Source organism: Scophthalmus maximus, chromosome 7 (assembly GCF_022379125.1).
Source record: "Scophthalmus maximus strain ysfricsl-2021 chromosome 7, ASM2237912v1, whole genome shotgun sequence".
Lineage (NCBI taxonomy): Eukaryota > Metazoa > Chordata > Actinopteri > Pleuronectiformes > Scophthalmidae > Scophthalmus > Scophthalmus maximus.
Window position 1 is genome coordinate 4,124,662 of NC_061521.1, and position 22,332 is coordinate 4,146,993.

Genomic DNA, 22,332 nt, shown 5'->3' on the forward strand with positions numbered 1-22,332 from the left:
GGGCCACTGAGGTCCAAATCCTTTACAAACATGTCCGACACGCGAAATGGGATTTGTGCAAGGTGTTGGATGGATGTGGCCGAGCGTCAGCCTCCCGCCGGCGGCAGGCAGACGCGAAACAGCGGAACAACAGTGTCAGCGCTCTGAGAATAGCTGCCATGTCCCAGCTGCTGCTCTGATAACGCTGCAAGTCTTTACCTGAGCTCAGTGTCCGGCTTTGATCAGTCTGCTGCCGTCAGGACGCAACTCTCCAATGAGTGTGTTAAAGGCTACGGATTAAGTTTTCATCACACCATGCGATAAAAACAGCTGAGTCAGCAGGTCGCCCAACCTTCCCAGGCCCCCTGTTTGTACGTGTGTGTCATTATGTGTTTTTTTTCAGAGCTGGTAGGAGCTGTGAGCTCAGAGTGCTGACAGGTTGCAGGTGCGTGTATGAAAGTGTGTCTATATTGTGTGTACGTAAAATCAGTGCTTGGGCTGTAAATTAATCACACTGTAGTGGGAGAGGTTCTGTTAACTTATGTTTTCACTCTACCATAGATAGGTAGCATTCAACAAAACATCTTTAAAAAATGCAGAAATATGTGAACGGACAAACAGATGGTGAAACCTCATCTGCATACTGAAGCTACATAAATGGCAGGAAAATAACTCGAAGGAATAGTTTGAGATTTTGGCAAAGACACGTCTCTGCTATATCTGGTGGAAAGTGAAATGAGAAGATTGATATCACTCTCATTCCTGTCCACCAAGGACGGAGCTAACTTATAGCTCATTATAAAGGCTGAAAACAGTGTGAAACAGCTGCCCTGGCTCTGTCTGGTTCCATCACCACCTATGATAGTTATTGTTGAAAATGGGGGGCCCTGATTCAGGCGCCTGTGATTTGGTGCAGCCAGGGCTCATATGGAATCTGACTCTTTAGATAATCGATTGCCATGTGCTCAGGGTTGGGAGTGGTTCCCGAAAATATGGAATTCATCTCCTCATGTGCGTGGTCTTTCATCGTTGTTCAGAGCATTATTTCTTCATTTCACGTTCGGGTCCTGTAATGCTTCCCCTCAACACCCTCCCACTACGTGTGTTCAATTGACATATGTCATATTGGTTGAAGAAACAAATCGGAAGGGTTAAATAAGGAAATAATTCTCTCAAAATGAGTAAATATACAAAGTATCTTTGAGAAGCACATTTTTCTGTAACTGGGCTGATATCAGGCACTTGATGTGGTTGTGTTGTTCAACTTCGAAGGAAAGGACTGCAACTGCAAATGCAACTAATCAAAGTAATCGGCAGTTTCAGTAAACTGCCACCACCTTCAGCACCTCCTCCCTCCTAAATGCTCGGATGAACAAAAAAAATCGCAATTTTTTTGTGTACATTTCAGAGGCTTTTCCCTTAATTTACATATTTTCTTAGATATAATATATAAGACGAATGAATTCAAATTTAATCGAATGCTTAGGATGATAATTTGGTTTACGTTGGTGCCCTGAGATATTCGGATACTAATAAACAAATAAACAATATTTTGAGGAGTTATTATCCTCATTTAAGAATGTTAGCTCAGATTTAGGGAAAAACTGATATATTAAAATATTTAAAGGTTTTCACCGAAATATTTTAGCATCCCTTAAATTCAGGAGTTCCTCCAAAGTTTCAGGTTAATTAATTGGCAAATCAGAACCAGAATCAGAAATACTTTATTGATCCTCGGAGGAAATTGTGTACTCGGACACAGGAACCGGCGCGGATGCCCGCCGGTGGATGTCCAGGGGCAAGCAATTTTTAAAGCACACAAATCCCTTAAAACTGATATTAGACACAAACTGTGTTTTGAGATTAGTACGGGTAAGATTAATTGATTTTAATACACGATATTTAGAGGTTTTAACTTCTGAAAACTTATCTGACTTGAAAAATTTACCTCTCAGACACTTAAGCGCAGCTATGAAGTTCACTTTGAAGGTAAAGTCACTTCACTCGCTGAAAGAGAAAACACTGGAACTATGTCAAGAGCTTAGAGAAAACCTGACTTCAGCCAAATCCTCTGCATCAGTCTGAAACGTCTGTATCAGGTCCTTTTTGCAGTCGAGCCCCTCGTCCCCTCTGAAGGTCGACATCAGATTCGACCCTGATCTCTGCAGCGATGGATTCCCTGTCAGCCGTTCACTGACTGTGATCTATAACTTGTGTCTTGTTTGTTGGTGTAGGAGGAGCAGCAGCTGACAGAGGCTTGTTTTGGTAATGGAGACACCTTTGTCGTTTGAACCACCACCCTGGTCATTGACAGTGGGCTCAGAAACCCAACTGCTATGATTCAGCCTTCAGTCTATTACATGGTTTCTACAAATGTCGCCTAGTAGGCATTTTAATATTGTCTTCACTTAAAATAAAGCAGAGATCTTTTTTTTTGCAGTGTCAGTCTTCCCTCTACATTTGGTGATGTAATGTTCATAGTTCTGGAGGACAGAGGTTTCTTTTGTTCAGGGGAGACCTTGTTTTGTTTTTTACTCCACATACAGTTTCACCAGAGAACATGAATATTTGATTCTACTTTGTTGAACAATGTGTTTGCTGGATTAAGAGCCTCATGTTTTCTCACCCTTTTACAACACTGTACCCTTCTGCTGCACTGATTTTGTGTTTTATTTTGTGTATGTGTATGTGTATTTTTATTTATTTTTCATGCAGTTTGTTTGGTTAAAAACATCAGCAGATGAAGGATTCATGTCGAAAAGGGGCCGGGCGTCTTTTTTTTGCTTCAGTTTGAACGCAGAGACGCTGCCTCTGTATCAGAGATTAAGCAGCTGTTTAGTGTTCAGCAGCTCTCAGGATTTTTTTTGTTTTTTTGTCAACACTTTTGTCTTTAGAGTGTAAAAAAAGGAGAACATGACAGGTAGCAGCTTTCATTTTGCTTCCCAGGTTTGACAGCAGTGTGATGGGCTCAGATGTGGTGACCAATCCGACAGATAACACATTGATTTGATCTGAACTTTAACCCCTAAAAGAATGCTGCTGTTTAATCATTTTGACTTGTCTTGACGTGTTTGTCTTCAGCAGGGACTTGAAGTGAGAAAGAGAAATGCTTTATTATAAGGAGTAATCTTCATTTCTTCCATGGATGAATTCATGAATATCCGAGCAGCTCTGAGACTTGTCTGTCCCGATTTCATGTTCCAGTGTTTATGTTCTCCTAGTCGGAATCAGAAGAGAAGTCATTTTTAATCCTCTGCTGATGTATGTGACACAAGAGCCAACAAAAATACTCAGATTAATGTAATTATAGTCAGGCGTTTAGGACGCCACAGCTAGGCGGGTTTCCCTGAACTCATCCCATCACAACTAACCTCTGTAATTAGTTATTATTTATCTCATTTCCGAATCTGATTGAAACAGAAGGATGCCTCAGAGAGAGAGGGAGACAGTGGAGCAGAAACATGCCCACCCTGTCGAGAAGGAATTAAATTTGCCCTGCAAGTGATGTATAATTGAAATGCCAGCAGCTGTCATGAAGCTGTGTGTCATGCATGCTGCCTCATCTCAGTCAGTGTTGGATTTTTGTCATCATCATCATCATCAGGCACAAAGTCTCATTAGCAAACAGGGAGGCAAATGACATTGTGGCCAGGTGCTCACTTTTCCTCCAAACCCCTTTCATTCATGAAGTTTACGTGTGGAAAATGCATTTGTTTCAGTTAAAAACATCCCAGAGCGAGAGGGTGTTCAATGACGTAGCAGGTTGACATGGTTTCTGTATTTTGCGCCAAGAAAACTCAGCAGCAGTTTGTTTTTGTTCCAGAGGAAAAGTATTCTATCATCGTCATGACCCCATGACCTCTATTCCAGCACCAACTTCAGAAGCATCAAATTGATAGAGCTGGATTACTATGTGGAGTTGTGTTGCAGTCCACCTGATGAATGCAATTCCAATATTCCCTCTTTAAGCTCCGGTTTTGGTCTCCACCACCTTCCGTGGGAAACATCTGGCTCTGCAGCTGCTAATTGCCCCGCTATGTTCACCAGCTGCTCCCTGACTGTGTATGTGCTCCTTGCTTCTGAGCAGGTTGCACACAGTGGCTTTTTTTAGAGCTTTAATTTGTAAAGCTGCCTGCTTTACACTGAGCTAAATCTCAATATACTGTAATGCTCCGTAAAGCTGAGGGGAGCTGCAGATTCATGTGATACTGTCACATTGTTTTCACATCTTCAGTTAACATACATACATATTTAAGAGCCTTTCATCATCTGCAGCGAAAAGCGATCTTCCACAGCTTGGCTGTACATCTCCTCATCGCCCCTGCTATTTGACATCCACTGCTCTCCGCTTGCCGTTCGAGGCTCATTCATTACCACTCAGTCTTTGCTGCTGGAGCAAATGTCTCCCGTCGGACAGATCCCCCGACGCCCGCCAACTGTTAAAATTAAATTGGATTTCATTTCTAAACCCCTATTAATTCAGATAAGTCTCGTCTGTTCATAGAGGGTCTACTCCAGCAGTTAGTTTCCTCCTCCTCTTTTTCTCTAATCTCTTTGTTTTTTGGCCGGGAGCGTGATCGCAGAGCAACGCAACTCTGATAACAGTATCCTAAAGAGTGTTGAATCAGGAGCCACTGGACTTGGTTGTAGATTCTTGAGGAGTTCTGCTGCTCCTGATTCAGTTCCCTTTTGGATAACTATGACCTGGATGAAAGAGAAACTCCACAGACATCTAGTAACAGTAATTTTTGGAAAGACGTTTAACAGACTTTTCAAATAAATTTGGCTAATACCTTCTCACTTCCACTATTTATGCACAGCTAATGAGATGGAGCGAAGTCTATTTTTCTGATGCTAATGGGTTAGGTATAGGGGTTGAAAAGTAAACACTCAAAATGAGCAGCACTCAGATGGAAACGAGTTTGTTTACATACTCTGCTCTTGTTTCTGCTTTACCATCTAAATGTTTTCATTTTCCTATTAATTAATCTGTGGATCATTTTAATCTGTGAGACTGCGAGGTCTTTTCCTGCTCATTTTAAAATAACAAGATATAGAAAGCCAATTTTCAGGAATAATTACAAGATTCCTATCACAAGAGGAAAAAAAAACAAGAGGATCTTATTATCAAATTTTTATAGATAATCTCATTACAAGGTCTGTGGTTCAACGTAATAGGATGAATTCTTCTCAGATTTAGAGGGAAAAATAATGCTCATATTCAGGTTCATCATTTGTATTTGGGTTATTACTTGAAAAGTTTATGCTCTAATGTTCAGTTAAACATATAAGTTTTCCACATACTGTCCATTCCTTCAGCTCCACTTCCCGCCCTATGTCTGAAACACTTGTTGTTTGAAGCCCAGTCATTGCTGATTGGCCAGCTAACCCACTCTGTTGTGATTGGTCAACCGCTTCCTGCCCATGTAGGAAGTGTTGGTCTCTGCTCTCGCCTTGTTGTAGGGAGTCAAGACTAGCCGCTAGGCATGCCTTATGCATCGTGATATCACGATGTTCCGGAAACATCTGCCGGACTACTGAGGGACAATGACAATATTCACTTTACTGTTGACTTTGGGCTTTTTTAACTTTGCAGAACTTTTATATAAACAAAAACCTGTACAACACATTAGAGTAAAGGGAAAATTGAAAAAGCATAATACGTTTCCTTAAACGACCTCACCTCATAATTTCCTTTGGGATCAACAAAGCAATCTCCCCACAAGGTCAGTTAAGAAGCTGTTCTGGAGATTTTACTTATATCACACAACAGAGTTTGTTTGACTTTAAATCTCATTCCATCTGAGTATTATGTCTTTGATAATGTCAGTGACCTGACAACCTTTGTTTCTGTTCCAGGGTTGGAGAAAGTCAGCCGTGACTCCACTTACGAGCAGGAGGGGAAAGTGCAGTTTGTGATGGACGCTGTGTATGCCATGGCGCACGCGCTGCACCACATGCACCGCGAGCTCTGCACAGGATACCCTGGACTGTGTCCACGCATGGCCAATATCGACGGCAAAGAGCTGCTGGCTCACGTTCGTGCCGTTAACTTCAATGGTAAGAGCTGCTGTGGGGTGACTGTCGCTAAGGGAAGCTATTCCTGTTCAAAAAAGTCAGAATGAGTAGAGAAGATACTGAACCAAAGTTCCAAAGTCACAAGGTAAAAATGTTGGTTTAGAAGTGGGACCTTTTGTGTGACACAAGTAACCCACAATCCCCCAGAACACAAATGTTCGATGTATCACCCAATTACCTTTTCTATGTTACTACAAAGTAACATCTACATGCATGCAGGACCCAAGGTTTCCTAGCAGAATATTGCCCAAAGCATCACACAGCCTCTGCTAGCTTGCTTTCTTCCCATAGTGCATCCTGGTGCCATCTCTCCCCTAGGTAAGTGCATGTGATGTGAAAGAAAACGTGATTCATCATACCAGGCCACTTTCCACTGGTCTGTGTTTTCTTTAATGGACAGAGTCAGCATGGACACTCTGACCAGTCTTCGGCTTCACAGCCCCATGTGCAGCAAGCTGCAATGCAATGCGTTCTGACACCTTTCTATCTGAACCAGCATTAACCCTTTCCGCACTTTGTGCTACAGTAGCTCTTCTGTGCATGGGATCAGACAACACAGGTTATCCTTCACTCCCCACACACATCGTTGAGACTTGGGTGCCCATGACCTTCCTTAGACCACTTGTGGCTGGTACTAACCGCAGAAGACCGAGTACACCCAGCAAGACCTTCAGTTTTAGAGATGTTCCGACCCAGTCCAAGTTGGCCTTTGTCAAAGTCGCTCAGATCCATTTTGTCTGCTTCCAACACATCATCTTTGAGGACTAAGTATTCACTTGCTGCCTAATATAATAACATGGTGCAATATGAATTTACTTTTTTACACAACATAAAAGATCTGTCACTCAGTGGTTTTTTTTTCACTGTTGCTTCATTGTAGAGCTGTGTGCAGCACTGTGTGTGACATAGTCAAACTGCAGACAGGATTCAGTGTAAATTTGATAACTTTCATCGTGCGTGTTCATTCGATAAGCATACAGTTTTTTTCTCCTACTTTTAATTCCTTGTTTTTTTTTGTACTGGCCCATTCAAAATGGTATTTCTGCTGTACTGTGTCTGTAATTGATCAGAGCCTGAAGGTGCTCTCATTTTTATCTCAGAGATTCTACAGAACAAGCATTTCACTGCGCACATGGGTGAAAATAACAGGGTGTGATCATGAAAAATGACTTTCACCAGTTTGAAGGGCAGCAGGTCATATCCGCATTTTATTGAAGTTAACATAACAAATTGATAAATGTGAATTCCATGATAAGATTGACAAAATTGTGTCAAACCTGAGCCTCGACTATAAATGATCTCTGCAGGTGGTTTCTATTCTCGACCGAAGATCTTGTTTGAGCTAAAAGAAGCATCATGCCAACACTGCACAGTTGCAAGTGGTCCGACCTTCTGTAGTCCCAGCAGCACCAATAGAGTGACACATCTCTCAGTTTCCCAGTTCCACTTTAATCCATGTCATTTCAATAATTCAAGCCTATTAACATGAAATATTTGAACTGGATTCATCAGTATTTCCAAGCTTGGAAAAAAGCGAGTGAGGAGCGAAATGAGAGTCAGGTTTAGTAGCTTAAGCTGTTCGTGTTGTGTGTCAGAGCCAAATGTAATCAACATTTAGGTAAATTAGAGTATGGGATCAGACTCGGACTCGGAGCTTCAGAGTCAAACAAAGTTAATTTTTTCAGGACATCCATAATATTAAGAATAATAACAATAATAATAAGACCAGCCCATGTCATAGAAAACTGGAACGCGTGTAGTTGTGGAGTCAATCCAGTGAATCAATGAGTTTCCACTGTGACATGCAGTGAAAGTAACGGTTTGAACAGCCATAACTTCTGTTCAGATATAAATGCATTAATAAACAAAACATTCTGACTTGTCGCCATGACGACACCTACAAGTCAAAACATATAAGAATAATTTATAGTCATCTATGATTTCTTTGGTCTTCCTCCCTCCTCTTTGTGGCATGTCCTCGTGCGTTCAAACTGTTTCTTCCTGGTTGAATCAAGGCCGTCCGTGGGTTTCACAGAAGCTTTGATAAAGCCCACGTTCCTTCTCTCACTTCTGATCGCTGTCATTTATTGCCAAGGCCAATTTCTCTTTCACGGCCCAGTGAGGAAGATTTCTCTCATTTAAATCAGAAAAAAACAGAAGAACACACTCCAACCGGTATTCTTCAGTTTCTCTACTCCAGCTGAAGGCTGGAGCTGACTGTGACTTTTCAAGGTGAACATGTTTTCCCAGGGACCATTTAAATACACATCACAATCGCATAGCATAAGCCCAATTGCCCCATAAATCTCCAAATAAAATTAAGCTCACTGAATAATTCACAACAAGTGCTTTAACGACACTTTAAAACAAATAAAGAAAAATGAAAGGAAATTGTCTCCCGATCAAAGGAAGAGTTTGGAGACAGATCTGCCAGAGATTTATTCCTGTTAAAAGGGAGTTTTTTCCCCCTCCACTGTCGCCAAAGGGCTGCTCATTGTGGGAAATTTGTGGGCGTTTTCCCTGTAATATTGTAATATTGACCTTACTCTGTGAAGTGCCTTGAGACAATGTATGTTGTGATTTGGCGCTATACAAAAGAAATTGAATTGAATTGAATTGAAGTCTCAGTAAACTAACAGTCTGCAGGGATCTAACTCGAGCAAAATCTCTAATTACTCTTTATTATTTTGTTTGGTCATTTGTCTCAATGTGTCTTTTTAGAAAACTGTTCTCCAATGTTATTACTTTAAAGAGGAAAACAGGGTGAAGGTTTCAAGTTGACAAAATATTTGTCTTTTTTTGTTTACTTCCAAATCAAGAGTCACCTAGTACCATTACTTCTAAAATATTTCTTGGGGTCTATAAATATACTGTCAATGAAAGTCAACTTGTCTTGCAGACTTCTCACATTAAAAGCCCATGAGGAACATGAGAGATTAAGCCTTTTTTAGCTGCTGGAAGGCTTTTAATGTGAAACAGAGATGACTGCTGCTGATGTGGAGCGGTCTGTCGAATCTGCCACCCCAACAGTGTCATAGGTATTTTCTCTAAAAGAAAAAACAGTACTGGCCAGTCGGCCAAGGATAGAGTCAGCATCATGTCCCTGTGCTATTCAACACGAACAAAATCTGACCTTATCACTTTCATAAAACACATTTTGCTCACGTTAACATACTGTTTGAGACATATTTCTAGTTGAAACAGCTCCTGCAAGAGAAGCAGACAAAGATCCACTTGCTGGTGCGAAATAATCTCGAGCAGCTCAAATAGGCAGAGGATATGAGGAAAGAGATAATTTATGTAAATAAGCAGGGTGCGATTTGCCGTGGGGGATGCCTGTGATTTCCCCCCTTCTGTTCTTCATATCCCCACCTCTGCTAAATTATTTTTATCCCCCCCCCGCTCAAAGTGATCAATGCTACTTCACCAATAGACCATACCTAAAATAAGCATTTTTAAACTAAATAATGCCCTGTAACTTGGACAATATTTGTCTATAGTGCGATAGAATATTAAAATACGAAATGGATCGCCCACTGTCAGCGCTGGCGTTTGTGAGACAATAGATGATTTACCTAATGATCCTGGTTCCATCATCTTTGATTACTGTACTGATTTTCAGAATGTCAGCAAGCACGCATTTTTGGAAGGGGGATTTAATTCTTGCAGGTTTTGTTTTGTTGTGCACAAGTAACGGTGGCCCAGCCAGTCGAGTGCATGCAGTGCACTGTGTAGACCTCACTCGCGGACACGATAAGAGACGTTCTTGCGACTAGTGCTACATCTTGTGACTTTCAGCTCCCTTGGTAGAGGGCCCATCTCCCATTCGGAGGTTGGGGGTTCAAAACCTCCACGTGACACATGATAAAGCCATCCCCCCCTCTGCTTTTTTTCACAAATCGCACCCTGTAAATAAAGATAAAGCACACATCCTCGAACAACTTGCTGCAGTAAATGAGTGAGTCCAAAAGTCTTACTGTTGGATCCAGAGGCAGAATAAATTGTCTGCTCTTCAGGAGTCTCTCCACACCCCCAAACTCCAAAGCTATAGAGGCTACGGAGGAGGAGACAGCAGAACTGATTAGGAAAATAATAGCATTTGAAAGTAGGATGAAGAAGATACGGAGCGGAAAGAACAAGAAGTCTTTGTGGAGAGGATTCTTCTTGCTCTTAGGAAGATCTGGGGGAACCTGATCTCACTCTGAACTCTCAACCCCTGTCTCTCCCCCTAATCCCGTGTTCTCTCCCCTCTCTGCTTACCCTCCCTAACATCATCCTCCCAACATCATTCCCCTAATGCCCCCTTCCCATCCCGTCCAAGGTAACACTGGTGAAGCCTGCAGCCTCACAGAAAGAAGAAGCTCCTGGTTTAGAAGTGTCTTCTTTCTATGAGGCTGCATGTACTCGTGTTACATGGGTTTACTCCGGGTTGCTCCGATTACACTATGGAAGAAGAGAACCCACGCATACACGGGGCGAAAAAATCCACACAGTTTTGGATGGTTTTTGTCCGAACAGGGAACCTACTTGCTGTAAAGCAAGGATAGAGGTTAGAGGTAGTCACACACACACACACACACACACACTACAACATTGGCCTCATAAAAAAATGGGAACATTTTCTTTAATGGTATAAAATGTATATTTTGCATACATGATGGTGACATACTGACATAAGAACTCTGTATATTTATAAATGTGTGTTATGGTTTGATAAAAATGAATCCTTATGAATCCTAGTGAATTTCAATCCATGAAGAAACATTCCAGGAACAGTACATCACAGGTACAAGATTAATTTGTGTGCCTGTCCTGGCATATGCTGGGAAGGTTATTATGATAGTATGCCTTTTTTTATTTAAATAATTCAAGTGTAACTTCACCCCTTTGTCTGAGTGTGAATTTGAGTAACTCCACTGCCCATTGTTGTTTATACATATCAACAGTAGCCTTCGATGTGATATGTAGTGCCATTTAAAGTAAAGTGAAAAATGTGAATGAATTTAAAATCTAATTCAATGCATTCACTCCAAAAATATATTCATTCACCGGCAACCTGTTGCAGACACAGTATGTGCACACCATGGTCCTCAGACTGCCTGTTGAGGCATACTACTGCAATCTGTTTATTCAAAATGCAATAATATTGAACGTACCACGTGACCAAATCGCTCCAAATTCAACTTCCTCGTACCCTTAACAATACGGACCCTTTAACAATACACATGCCGAGTGTGAAGTCCATGAGATGAAGGGTTCTTGAGATATTCGAGTCATGTAAAGACAGACAGACAGAGATTCCTCACATTATGGTATATAATACGTAGGAATAGAATATAAACACATTTAGGAAAAGTCAGGACATATTCACTGGGCTCATAGAGTGCAGTCAGTTCTCTCTGTTAAATCTGAGTATCACTTTAAATCCATTTTACCTCGACCTCTAAGCCCTCCCTTCCTGCCAGTTACTCTCCACTCTCTTTATCTTACTTGCATTTGACTCGTTAGAAGCATTCCCTCGTTTCCGTTCCGCTCCTCTGGTCTCCTGACTTATCTCCACAGTATCATCACTCTCTGTTCCCTGTGAGTCTCCCCACTCTGACCTATTCATAGCATGGGGCTGTGCCCTCCTGCCCTGGTATCCCACTGACTGTTAGATCTCCCCATTCCAGTAAGTGAGTACCCAGGGGTGGAATTGGGCCAGAGCCCAAATCACACCCTGTTGAGCTGAGCTACTCCTCTCTCAATATATAATTATAATCATATCACATTTGTTTTATGTAATTACCCAATAAACATAATGGTCCTGTTGAGTAATTCTTTGGACCACAAAGAGATGAAGAAGTAATTATTAGACCAGAACCAACATGGAGATTAAAAGGTTACTGGTATCAGTTATCAGTTATTATCAGTTATCAGATATCTTAAATGAATGAGCCATGTACAGTCTATAACTGCACATACAGCACTTTTTGACTCAGTCAAAGTGAGATTTCAGGATTTGGATCCCACCCTATAACCTTTATCTTACTGTATAACCATCATTCAACGGAAAGACACTGCGGCTGCACATGTGCATCAATCCAGGCTCAGCAGCATGTAACTCGTGTGGTTTGTGCCTGATTAAGCTTTTTAAGGCGAGCACACACACAAACACACACACACACACAAATACACACGTGTCAAGCTGTGTTTGGGGCTTTCCTGTGTGAATCTTTGAACAGCATGCTCTGTTGAACCTTCACATACATCAAACGCTGACATAAATCAAACCCGAGCTGCTTCACTGTATTTTATGCCTCACTTCTCTGAGCGCAGGGCATTGGGGTTACCCATAATTCCATGTATGAAATGCAGCAAATCCAGGACGACGAAGTGGCGCTCCGTGTCCGCGGTGGCCAGGGGGGCTAATTGCTAACTCAGCCGTGTGCTCCTTGCCCGTGTGCTTATTTTTAGAGGAGCGTTGGGGGGGCTAATCGAGCTTGTGCTAGTGTTAGCGATCGCTGTGCTAAAGCCATCTGCATGAGGCCTTTTGTTGTAATGTTCCCGTTTGAACATGATCAGCAGAGCAGCGGGGGAAGGGAGGAGGGGGAAGGAAGTCAGGGGGGTTCACCCTGATTCCTTTGGACAGCAGATGCTTAATAAGAGCCGATAAAAGCTTCTTATTTTTTTCATGCAGTTGCAACATGGCTGAGCCTGTGGAGCTGCAGGAAGAGAAATCCGTCACAGATCAGTTGGGCGGGGGGGGGGGGGGAATTGATAGATAGATACTTTATTCCTCCCAAGCTGGGAAATTCCGGTGTAGATGTGAAGAGCTCATCTCCTGTTGTGACATCAATTCAAATATGCAACAAGGATTTTTATGGCCGGTGGTTGCTGCCGAAACTCCAGGCAACCATTGCATCCTTGATGCCCTTTAGATAACTAACAAATATATATAAATGTTTGAAAAGCAGTTTATAGTTTTAGTAGCTGCCTGTTGAAACGTCCTCTCTTCTCAACTATTTCAGTGCAGGAGCAGGAGCTTTACAGTGGGACGGTCATCAGCCAGACAGCAACGTGAACGAGCTGTGATCTGCGTGTTAACAGATCGCAAATTATTAGTTGTTTCCCCTTTTTTTCCCCCCATAAAGATCTATGGCTACATTAAAACACCAGAACAAGCTAAACTCTCTTTAGTTGGTAAATAACAACACTGTGCATCGCAGCCAAAAGCTGGTAGAGTGAGACAGACGGCCTGCTCAGTCTCAGCTGGTAATATCTGTGTTCGTCTGTGATCACAGCTCATAAAAACTGGGCCAACAGTCTTTCCCAAGCTGCTCCAATACAGATAAAGTCATTATTTTATGATTGTGATGTCTGAAAAAACCCAAATGTACGTATATTTAGTTTAATGACTAAAGCGTGGCATCGCCAGAAACCTCTCCATTCATTTTCTATTTCCAAGGGCATTATCAGCTGTTGCAGACCAAAATGCCTTTGGACTCATTTGCATAGACCTTTGACCTATCGGAGCAACTGAAAACATGTGAACATGTGATGTCACACAGTCCAACAGAAACCTCTCTGGAAGCACTTTCCTGCACTTGTTTTTCCTTTTAAAGAAAATACGCCGTCCAGTTAGATTAGTACTGTTCCCTTAACAAATGCAACAGACCTCTACACGTCAGCGCAAGCCATGTTGGTTCGTCAATGAAAAACCCTTCAGTGATGCTCCTCTTTCATCATATCAGACCCACCTCATTGAAGCTAAAAGGTTCTGATTGGCCCGGCCAGTCTCAGGACGATCTGCTGAAATGGAAAGCCTGTCGTAGCCGATCTCAGTGCATAAGCTCCACTGAAACATTCCAGCTGCTCTATCCCCAGCACACAAATCCCACCAGACAGCAGCGATTCCCTGGATATGTGTCGTCTTCAAGCAGGTGCCATGAGGAGCATATACAGTTGGAAAACAAGATTTCTTTCCCTGCCTCTGTAGCAGGTGTGGTGAATGCTAAGTGGAAAGATACAGATATCCTGTTCACAACACACAAACAGCTGGAGATTTGTGTGATTTGAACAGCTGTGAGGGGAGATTGTGCTTCACTAAGTGTGACAAACATCCACAGCACAAACAACCAGTGGTCTTGTGGTCTGGATGGATACATTTGACAAAATCAAAACGTATCTGTCCCCTGAGTCAGGCGCGTGACTTCAAGGAATTCTTCTAAATATTCTCTCTGGGTAGATTTCCCTTCAGAGTTAGTCAAGCTTACATTAATTTCATTTTGTGGATTTTGTTTTTTAATCCTCTAAACTTTTAATTATATCCAGTATGTATATGCACAACATTACACAAGATTATGGAGAGTCTATTAAGTGTGTGATGACATTTTGTGACTTCTAGTGACCTTGGAGAACCCTTTAGCAACTATTCAATGGAAATGGTCAGAAACACTGCTCAATGGTTTCCTTACTGGGCGACTTTATGATAAACGGTGTGTTGGAATGTGCATGTGCATGTGCAACAGTTGCCAGGTGACCCAAATGGGTCCATGTTACCTTCTGTACCTACAGCTGTCAAAGGGCCCATGATGCAGAGACGTGAAAATGAAGTCTGTGTTTAGGGGCATTATCACACGGATGAATGGCTGAGGCTGCCAAGCTGCAGCTCTAACTATCCTCTCCATCCGCCAAGGTCCCCGGAAACAATCGATACCGGAGGCCGGGTTCAATAAAACTTCCTTCCGTGCTGTATGTCAGAGCAACACATGCTTCCTGTCGGGGTAGCGAAGGAGAGCCGCTGCTGTCAGATCCATTCGGGTCAAAAAGGTAGATTAATGGAGTATCACGTCTCTTTCCGCTCTGATTTGCTGACAACAACCTGGAAGTAAAGTCTACAAATAATGTCAGAACATTCGAACACCTTGAATGAGTATTAATAGTTTCATTCTCAAGACATGGGCTCAGTGGAAACAAGTTAGAAGATAATGCATATAGTTCCTGTTTTTTTTGAAGAAGAACCACTGCAAGACCTTCGTCAATCCTCCACCTGGTACAACAGCTAGTACAATTATATCTTTGTGATCCATTGGAGACAGGGCCTCAGAAAAGCGATGTCCATACATCAGACGCACTACGAGAGAAATGTTGGTAAATTTTGCCTTCTTGGAAGCTTCTTCCGCCTGAGAAATCTGTTTTGAAAGCTAGAATATTCAGGTCTGTGCTTGCAGGCTTCAGCTTTTTAGTCTGAACCTTTAGGTTTCTGCAGCAAATATATATATACACAGGTAGATATAAATAAACAAAAGTTGTTTTTGTCTCAGGAGGGTGGGGTTTTGCTGTCTGGAATTGCGGCTAAAATCTTTGGGTTCCAGCTATGGTCAGGAAACCGTGACTCAGAAATGACATTTCGTACTATATAGATTATGTTCCAATGAAAAATATATTCTCTGGCTGCATTATGTTTAGAAGAAGGGGTTTGGAGTGACTGAAGCACTGGAGTTGCATACAGGCTCAGGGTGGATGGTGGCTGCCACACCCTGACTTTCTTTGGTTAAGCAAGAAAAGCCAAATGTGCAATTGCATGTGAGCGAATTTTGTCCTGCATGATCAGATATTTTTTTGCACAAAACAAAAGAAGTACATTGTCCATGAACATTTTAACGTCACATCCAGTTTCAACATTTTTGTGACTCCCAGAATACGTTAAGTTCCAAGAGGTAGCTCGACTTCAATTTACAACATTTGGTCATTATGTCAGAAGAAAACATAATCCCCTCAAACTGAATTCGACAGAACTGCAGGACAAAATCGGAATAAATTGAAAGTTACCAGTGTGAACGCACTGCAGTTATATAAAATGTGTTATTCAAATGTCAATGAGCTTTTCATTCTGCAGAGCAGATTGTTTGTTTGTGGGTCGTCTCATTGTGTTAAATGACAGCACTGCAGCGTGTGTCACCACAGTTTGATCAAAATTCCCACGTTTGGAAATAAAATGCCGTGCCAAGAAGTCCGTACCAACACAGATTCCCTGAAGTGAAAGTGAAGTGAGAGAAGGGGGGGGGGGTCCACTTCCCGAGGCGAACTGTGGTGATTCATCTTCACGCTGATGTGATTTGTGATGCTTGTATTCATGTTGTAGAAGGAAATCGGGGCAGGATGGAATCAAACCGGCGCCCACTCACTTCATTATGAATCAACTCTCTTTTTGTTGTTGTTGTTGTTGTTGTTCAGCTCTTTAGCTCCAATCTGCTGCTCTTCCTCTCAGCTTCAGCCGCTCCAAACTAATCCATTTCAAGTTCAAACCTGTTGTCCTCCTGTATTAAATTTTCCCTGTGGCGAGGAACACAGCACCATTGTTATAATAATACTATACAGTAGCTGAAGATATAAAAAAAAAGAGATGCAGGGTCTGAATGTGGAAACAAAGCCTCAAGTTTACAAGGATTAACTGAGCCTCTGAGTTGTTTTAGAAGACATTCAAAAGAAGATATTTTTGTGGTTTTAAGTTGCAAAAATCATTGCAGTGTACATCTCATCTCTCGTGCTTGTCTCTGGAGCTATAGCAACAACAGCTCCAGCTTCCAAATATATAACTCCTGTCTTCTAATATCCAGACTTTCCCCTGTCTTTCTTAAATTAAAATCCTAATTGTGATTTGCATCTGGACAAAAAATAAGCTGCTTATCAAACAGTGATCATCATGGCTCATTTAAGCTCATTATTTTACCCCTTGACGAAGAAAAAAAGAAAAACAAATATGTTTTAGTTTTGAATGTTAAAAAATCCACACCCAAATATATTTGTTTTGTGAAAGTACAAGTTTCAGCTAAGTTTTAACATCTGTCATTAAATATATATATATATATTTTTTTTTCTTGGAATGATTAAATGCTCACTCTTATTTACCCCTGCATTTTCTGAACTGTTCTTGTCGTTGTTTACTGTAAACTAAGGTCATCACAAAAAAAAATCCACGTACAATTCAGGTCACCAATCTTACAAAGATGGAATAATATATTATAATATACTGTATAATATATTTTACAGTGGCTGAGCGACAAGTATTCATGTGTTGTTCTTGAAAACAAACTTTTTTGTTCAAATCACATGTTGATGTTACCTCTTAATAGGTCCCGTAATTCCTTTCTTCTCCCCCAGTGGAAAATGAAAGTCTTTTAACATCCATGTTTTGATAATGACTCTTTCATTAAGGATTTGTTGAATCTGTTTAGAAACCTACATTTTTAAGTCTTGTTAAAATGTCCAGTAAGAGCTCGGGGAGAAATCAGGCCATTCTTATGATGACTTATAACAGGCAGGTACACAGGCAGGTCCACAGGAGGACCGCAGGAGGACATCGTCTGCAGAGGGAGTTTGAGTTAAAGGCTTGTGTGAAAGACAAAAAGACTCTGTGTCTCTTTCACAGTGCTATCGATCTGCTTGATGGCAATTAGCACTTTGCTTAGCATATTCTGCATTTCCCAATAGCTCATTTACACTCTGGCATATTTGGTAATGAATTTCCACTTGATTTTCTTTGTGATTGCTCTAATTTCCGTTGTTCATGTTTTCTCTCTGTATTCTGTTCTGATAATTGTCTAGATATAGTCACAGTGATTTGTTTATCCAAGAATTGAACTTAAACTAAACTACTTTTCTGGAGAATGAAACCATCAATTGGCCAATGGAGCATCCTGGTAAGCTGATGCTGCTGATGTGTGTTGCCCTTTTCACTGAGAGATGTAAACTTTTCTAGATAAAAAAAAAGAGCAAGAGAACATTGTTCAGTGTGGCGCAAACACAATGATCTGCACAAAAAGAGGCTAAATAAAGTACATTTTAATTATTATTTGAATCTGAAACGCACTAATCCTAGAATAAATCAACAAGATTATGAATATGACTAAACCTATTGTGGCGACTTTTTTTTTTCGGACCAAAAGAATATCTAGGGTTGGAAACAGGCCCCTATTTAGAGACACACGCTTGGTTCTGACAGGTTGATGAAAACCTCTGGCCCCAGAAGATCTCTCCCACCTCTATCCGACAGAGACACCTGAGTTAACAATGGTCAACATTGTCTGAACATTGTCTTTCACAGGAAGTGCAGGCACTCCAGTCATCTTTAACGAGAACGGCGATGCACCTGGACGCTACGACATCTTCCAGTATCAGATCAACAACAGGTCAACGGCGGAGTATAAGGTCATCGGACACTGGACCAATCAGCTGCATCTATATGTGAGGACCACTTACCTCAAACTGTAACAGTTTTCACAATGACATGATTACATTTTCTTTATGTTTTGTTTGATTTGTGGTTAATTCAGGGACTGACAATGAAGATGGTACTAAGGATAATTCCAAGATGGTTCATTAACTTATCATCCTCTTAATCAATAAACCCAAAGGAGTGGGTTGTGAAACAATCCAAGTTTAAAAGTTTAATCTTGACCTTAGAAGCAGCAAAACAATCTCAAGGTCCACTTGCTCGGCTTATTCTGGATGTTTCCGCTGCATCCCATGGTCTTTGATGGCCGCTTAGGAGTTTGAATGAAGTTCTGAGGACTTTTGGGACATGTCCTACTCATTTTTGACTAAAACGTTTCAATCAACTCATTAGCAAACTTAGGAACAACCTTGTTAGTCTCTGCAGCGGTGATTTACCCATTTTTTTAATATTCCACAATGTGCTTGTTTTTTCTCACTCTTGAGAAAAGTGGGAGTGGACTTGTTGAGTGGGCCCTGGAATGATCAAAAGTCAGGTCATAAATGGAAAATAATTCTGAAAATGTATTGTTGTTTGTTAGGTAAGGTAAAGTAAGGTCTGTTGACAATGGCTAGGTTAAGTAAACCGAGCCTGAATGATCATTGGGATGCTGCTGAACTGCTTGTTTCGTTTCTCAGTTCGAGGATGAATGTTAACCAGCCCGATCACCCTCTGTCCCCTCAGATGGAGGCGCTGCAGTGGACCTCTGGAGACTCCTCCCTGCCGGCCTCGGTGTGCAGCCTGCCCTGCCGGACTGGTGAGAGGAAGAAGGTGGTGAAGGGTGTCCCGTGCTGCTGGCACTGCGAGCGCTGTGAGGGATACCACTTTCAGGCCAGCGAGTTCACCTGCGAGCTCTGCCCCTACGAGAAAAGACCAGATCGGAACCGCACCGGCTGCCAGCCCATCCCCATCATCAAGCTGGAGTGGCACTCGCCCTGGGCGCTAGTGCCCATCTTCATCTCCGTCCTGGGCATCATCGCCACCACCTTCGTCATTGTCACCTTTGTCCGCTACAACGACACCCCCATTGTGCGTGCCTCCGGGCGGGAGATGAGCTATGTGCTTCTGACAGGTATCTTCCTGTGCTACATCATCACCTTCCCTATGATCGCTGCACCTGATGTCGCTGTCTGCTCTTTCCGCCGCATCTTCCTGGGCCTCGGCATGTGCTTCAGCAATGCCGCACTGCTCACCAAGACCAACCGCATCCACCGCATCTTCGAGCAGGGCAAGAAGGCCGTGACAGCACCACGCTTCATCTCACCTGCATCCCAGCTGGTCATCACCTTCTCGCTCATCTCTGTGCAGCTGCTGGGTGTCCTCATGTGGTTCATCGTTGACCCACCGCACACCTTTGTGGATTATGGAGAGCAGCGCACACAGGATCCTGAAAACGCACGCGGCGTGCTCAAGTGTGACATATCTGACCTGTCGCTCATCTGCTCACTGGGATACAGCATCCTCTTGATGGTCACTTGCACTGTTTATGCCATCAAGACGCGTGGCGTGCCAGAGACCTTCAACGAGGCAAAACCCATTGGATTTACTATGTACACAACCTGCATCATCTGGCTCGCGTTCATCCCCATCTTCTTTGGCACGGCACAGTCAGCAGAGCGGGTGAGTGGGCTTCACTGATAAATAATGTACTGTCCTTTTTGATGTAATGTTGAGCCCTCCAGCAGAGTTTATATATGGAAACACACTGTAGGCAGCACGTACATTTACTCACATGCATATTGTATGTTGTTTTTTTATTGTATGTTGTATATTTATACCTTTTTTTGAAACAATGGATTTCAGACACAAAAACTGCTTCTAATTTCTCGCCAGCAACCTTCAGTTTTGTCAGTTATTGTCACCAACTGTTCTAGCTCGCAATTTAACTCAGGTGTATTTCAAAATCAGAATCCTGTCGAATGCGGTCTTTAATAAATTTTAAGCCTACGTTGCTTATGTCACGCTAAGAGACAAAGGTCTAAAAGTCAGCATTTTCACAGAAGTAATTACCCTCAGTGTGGAACTGTATAGTAAAGAAATAAGTGGATCCAAAAAAAAACACTAGGATGGAAGCACAGATTTGTAGTTTATTATTAATTTAATCAAAGTTTCAGTTGTAGGACGGGAACTTACTGTTGGTTTTAACTTTATCTCAGATTTGACTGGTGATGCTGCACTGTCAATCTCCCCAAATTCAAATTCAACTAACAGCAGGACAAAGCAGAACGGTGTGTGAAAAATTGTCTTGACACACAAGTGATGTAGTGTGCCGCTTGTATTTTCTTATAAAGCTAGCTCCTAACCACTAGTCAGGTTTAAGTGTTCAGCTTTATATCCATAATATGAAAGAACTTAGTAAACAGTTGGAAAATAGGTTAGAGATGGGGCAAGTGCATGAGACGCCAAAACACTCTTATGTTTGACCACTTGCAAGTCTGCATCATGTCCAGCTTGAAACACCACAAATAATATAGTTTTCCAATGATAATCCAACTCTTCGCCTTGAAATTGGTTAGAAAGATAGAAAGCAGAACAGACACAATCACCATTTTATGCTACTCTCTTGTTGCTGTGGTATTATCTTGGAAATGCAATGAAAAGTGTACACAACCATTTAAACTCCTTGGATGCCGAACACACCATTAGCAGCTTAACAGTAAGCTGCTAATGGTGTGGTGTAAAGTTTAAACAACACTCCATAAATTAATGTTAAAATCCTTTCTTTTTTACAGACATGGCTCTCTTTACAATACACTGCTCTGTGTGACTGATTGATTATTTTCTGATCATGACCGGTTCAGCCCAGGCTCCTCTGCAGCCTCTCGACATAAGTAATTAGAGCAGAATCAAATTAAGTACGTTTACACAACAGTTTTTCGGGTTGGGCTGGCTGTAAGCGAGCTGCCAGATGGAGGAGTTTGCTCATTATCATGTCCGTGGGGAGGTCTGGTGGACCGGTGGAGAGATTCACTGAGACGTCCTCTAAATATAGTTCCTCAGTCTTCTTCTGCTGCTACTGTTCCGATACTAAGGATGTTATGTCTGAGTTGTTTTACTTTGATAGTGGAAGATTTAATTAGCAACACTTTATCTCTGACATGACATCTGATCTTCAAGATTGTGTGAATCTTTGATTCAAGTGTACAAACGTTGTTCACCCCCCAGCCTTTTCCCATAGCGACATTGAATTTTTTTTTTACTTTTACTGAATTGTCTCAACTGCGTAAAGACCAGATGAAGTTTGTTCCATTGAGAGGTAAATGTAGAAGCTCCAACTTCTTCTGAACACCTAAAGGATTTTTTGTTCATAATTGTATTTTACAGTTTCTTCTTGACCTTGGAAAAGGCAGTGAACAAAACAATCTCAAATCCCTTTGAGCAAACTTAGTGTGCTGGAGTGCTGTGTAGGTGTAGGCTATTCACAGAGAAAACAACGTGCACTTTCCCAATTTGCGTCATTCGTGGATATTTGACAACTGGACCGTCCATCTCATGCCAGACTGCATATGTATCACGTACAGCACTGTGCAAAAGACAATAATAAAACTGACATTGATTAAAATCATTAAGAACAACAATAATTAAGTAAATAAGTAATAAATATTGTGATGAATCTGGGTGAAAAGGAAACAAAAATCTGACTGAGTATGCCAGTTTAAAGAGGTGCGTTTTGAGATGGGATTTGAAGGTGGAGAGAGAGTCAATGTTACGGATGTCTGGTTGGAGGGAGTTCCAAAGGTGGGGGGCAGAGCGGTTGAAGGCTCTTGATGGTGGTCAAGCGGGCGGGTGGCAAAGTCAGGTGGATGGAAGAGTGAGACCTAAGAGTTTGGGTGGGTGTGTTGATGTGCAGGAGTTCAGATATATACAGAGGAGCTAGTTTGTGGATGGCCTTAAAGGTGAGGAACAGGTTCTTAAAATGAATGTGGTACTTGACTGGGAGCCAGTGAAACTGCTGAAGGACAGGACAGTCATCTGCATTTTTGGGTCCAAATTGTAGCTCAGCCCTTAACAATTTTAGT

The 22,332-nt window shown here is 41.9% G+C and overlaps 1 protein-coding gene across 1 annotated transcript in view; it reads left to right on the forward strand.

Annotated features, from left to right (window-relative positions):
* Positions 1-22,332, forward strand: part of LOC118315856 (metabotropic glutamate receptor 8) — a 120,564-nt gene that overhangs the window by 82,275 nt on the left and 15,957 nt on the right. Inside the window, exons 7-9 of the mRNA XM_035643487.2 lie at positions 5,839-6,039; positions 18,146-18,285; positions 18,998-19,933. Coding sequence (XP_035499380.1) covers positions 5,839-6,039; positions 18,146-18,285; positions 18,998-19,933 — 1,277 coding nt within the window. The remainder of the gene's footprint in view (positions 1-5,838; positions 6,040-18,145; positions 18,286-18,997; positions 19,934-22,332) is intronic.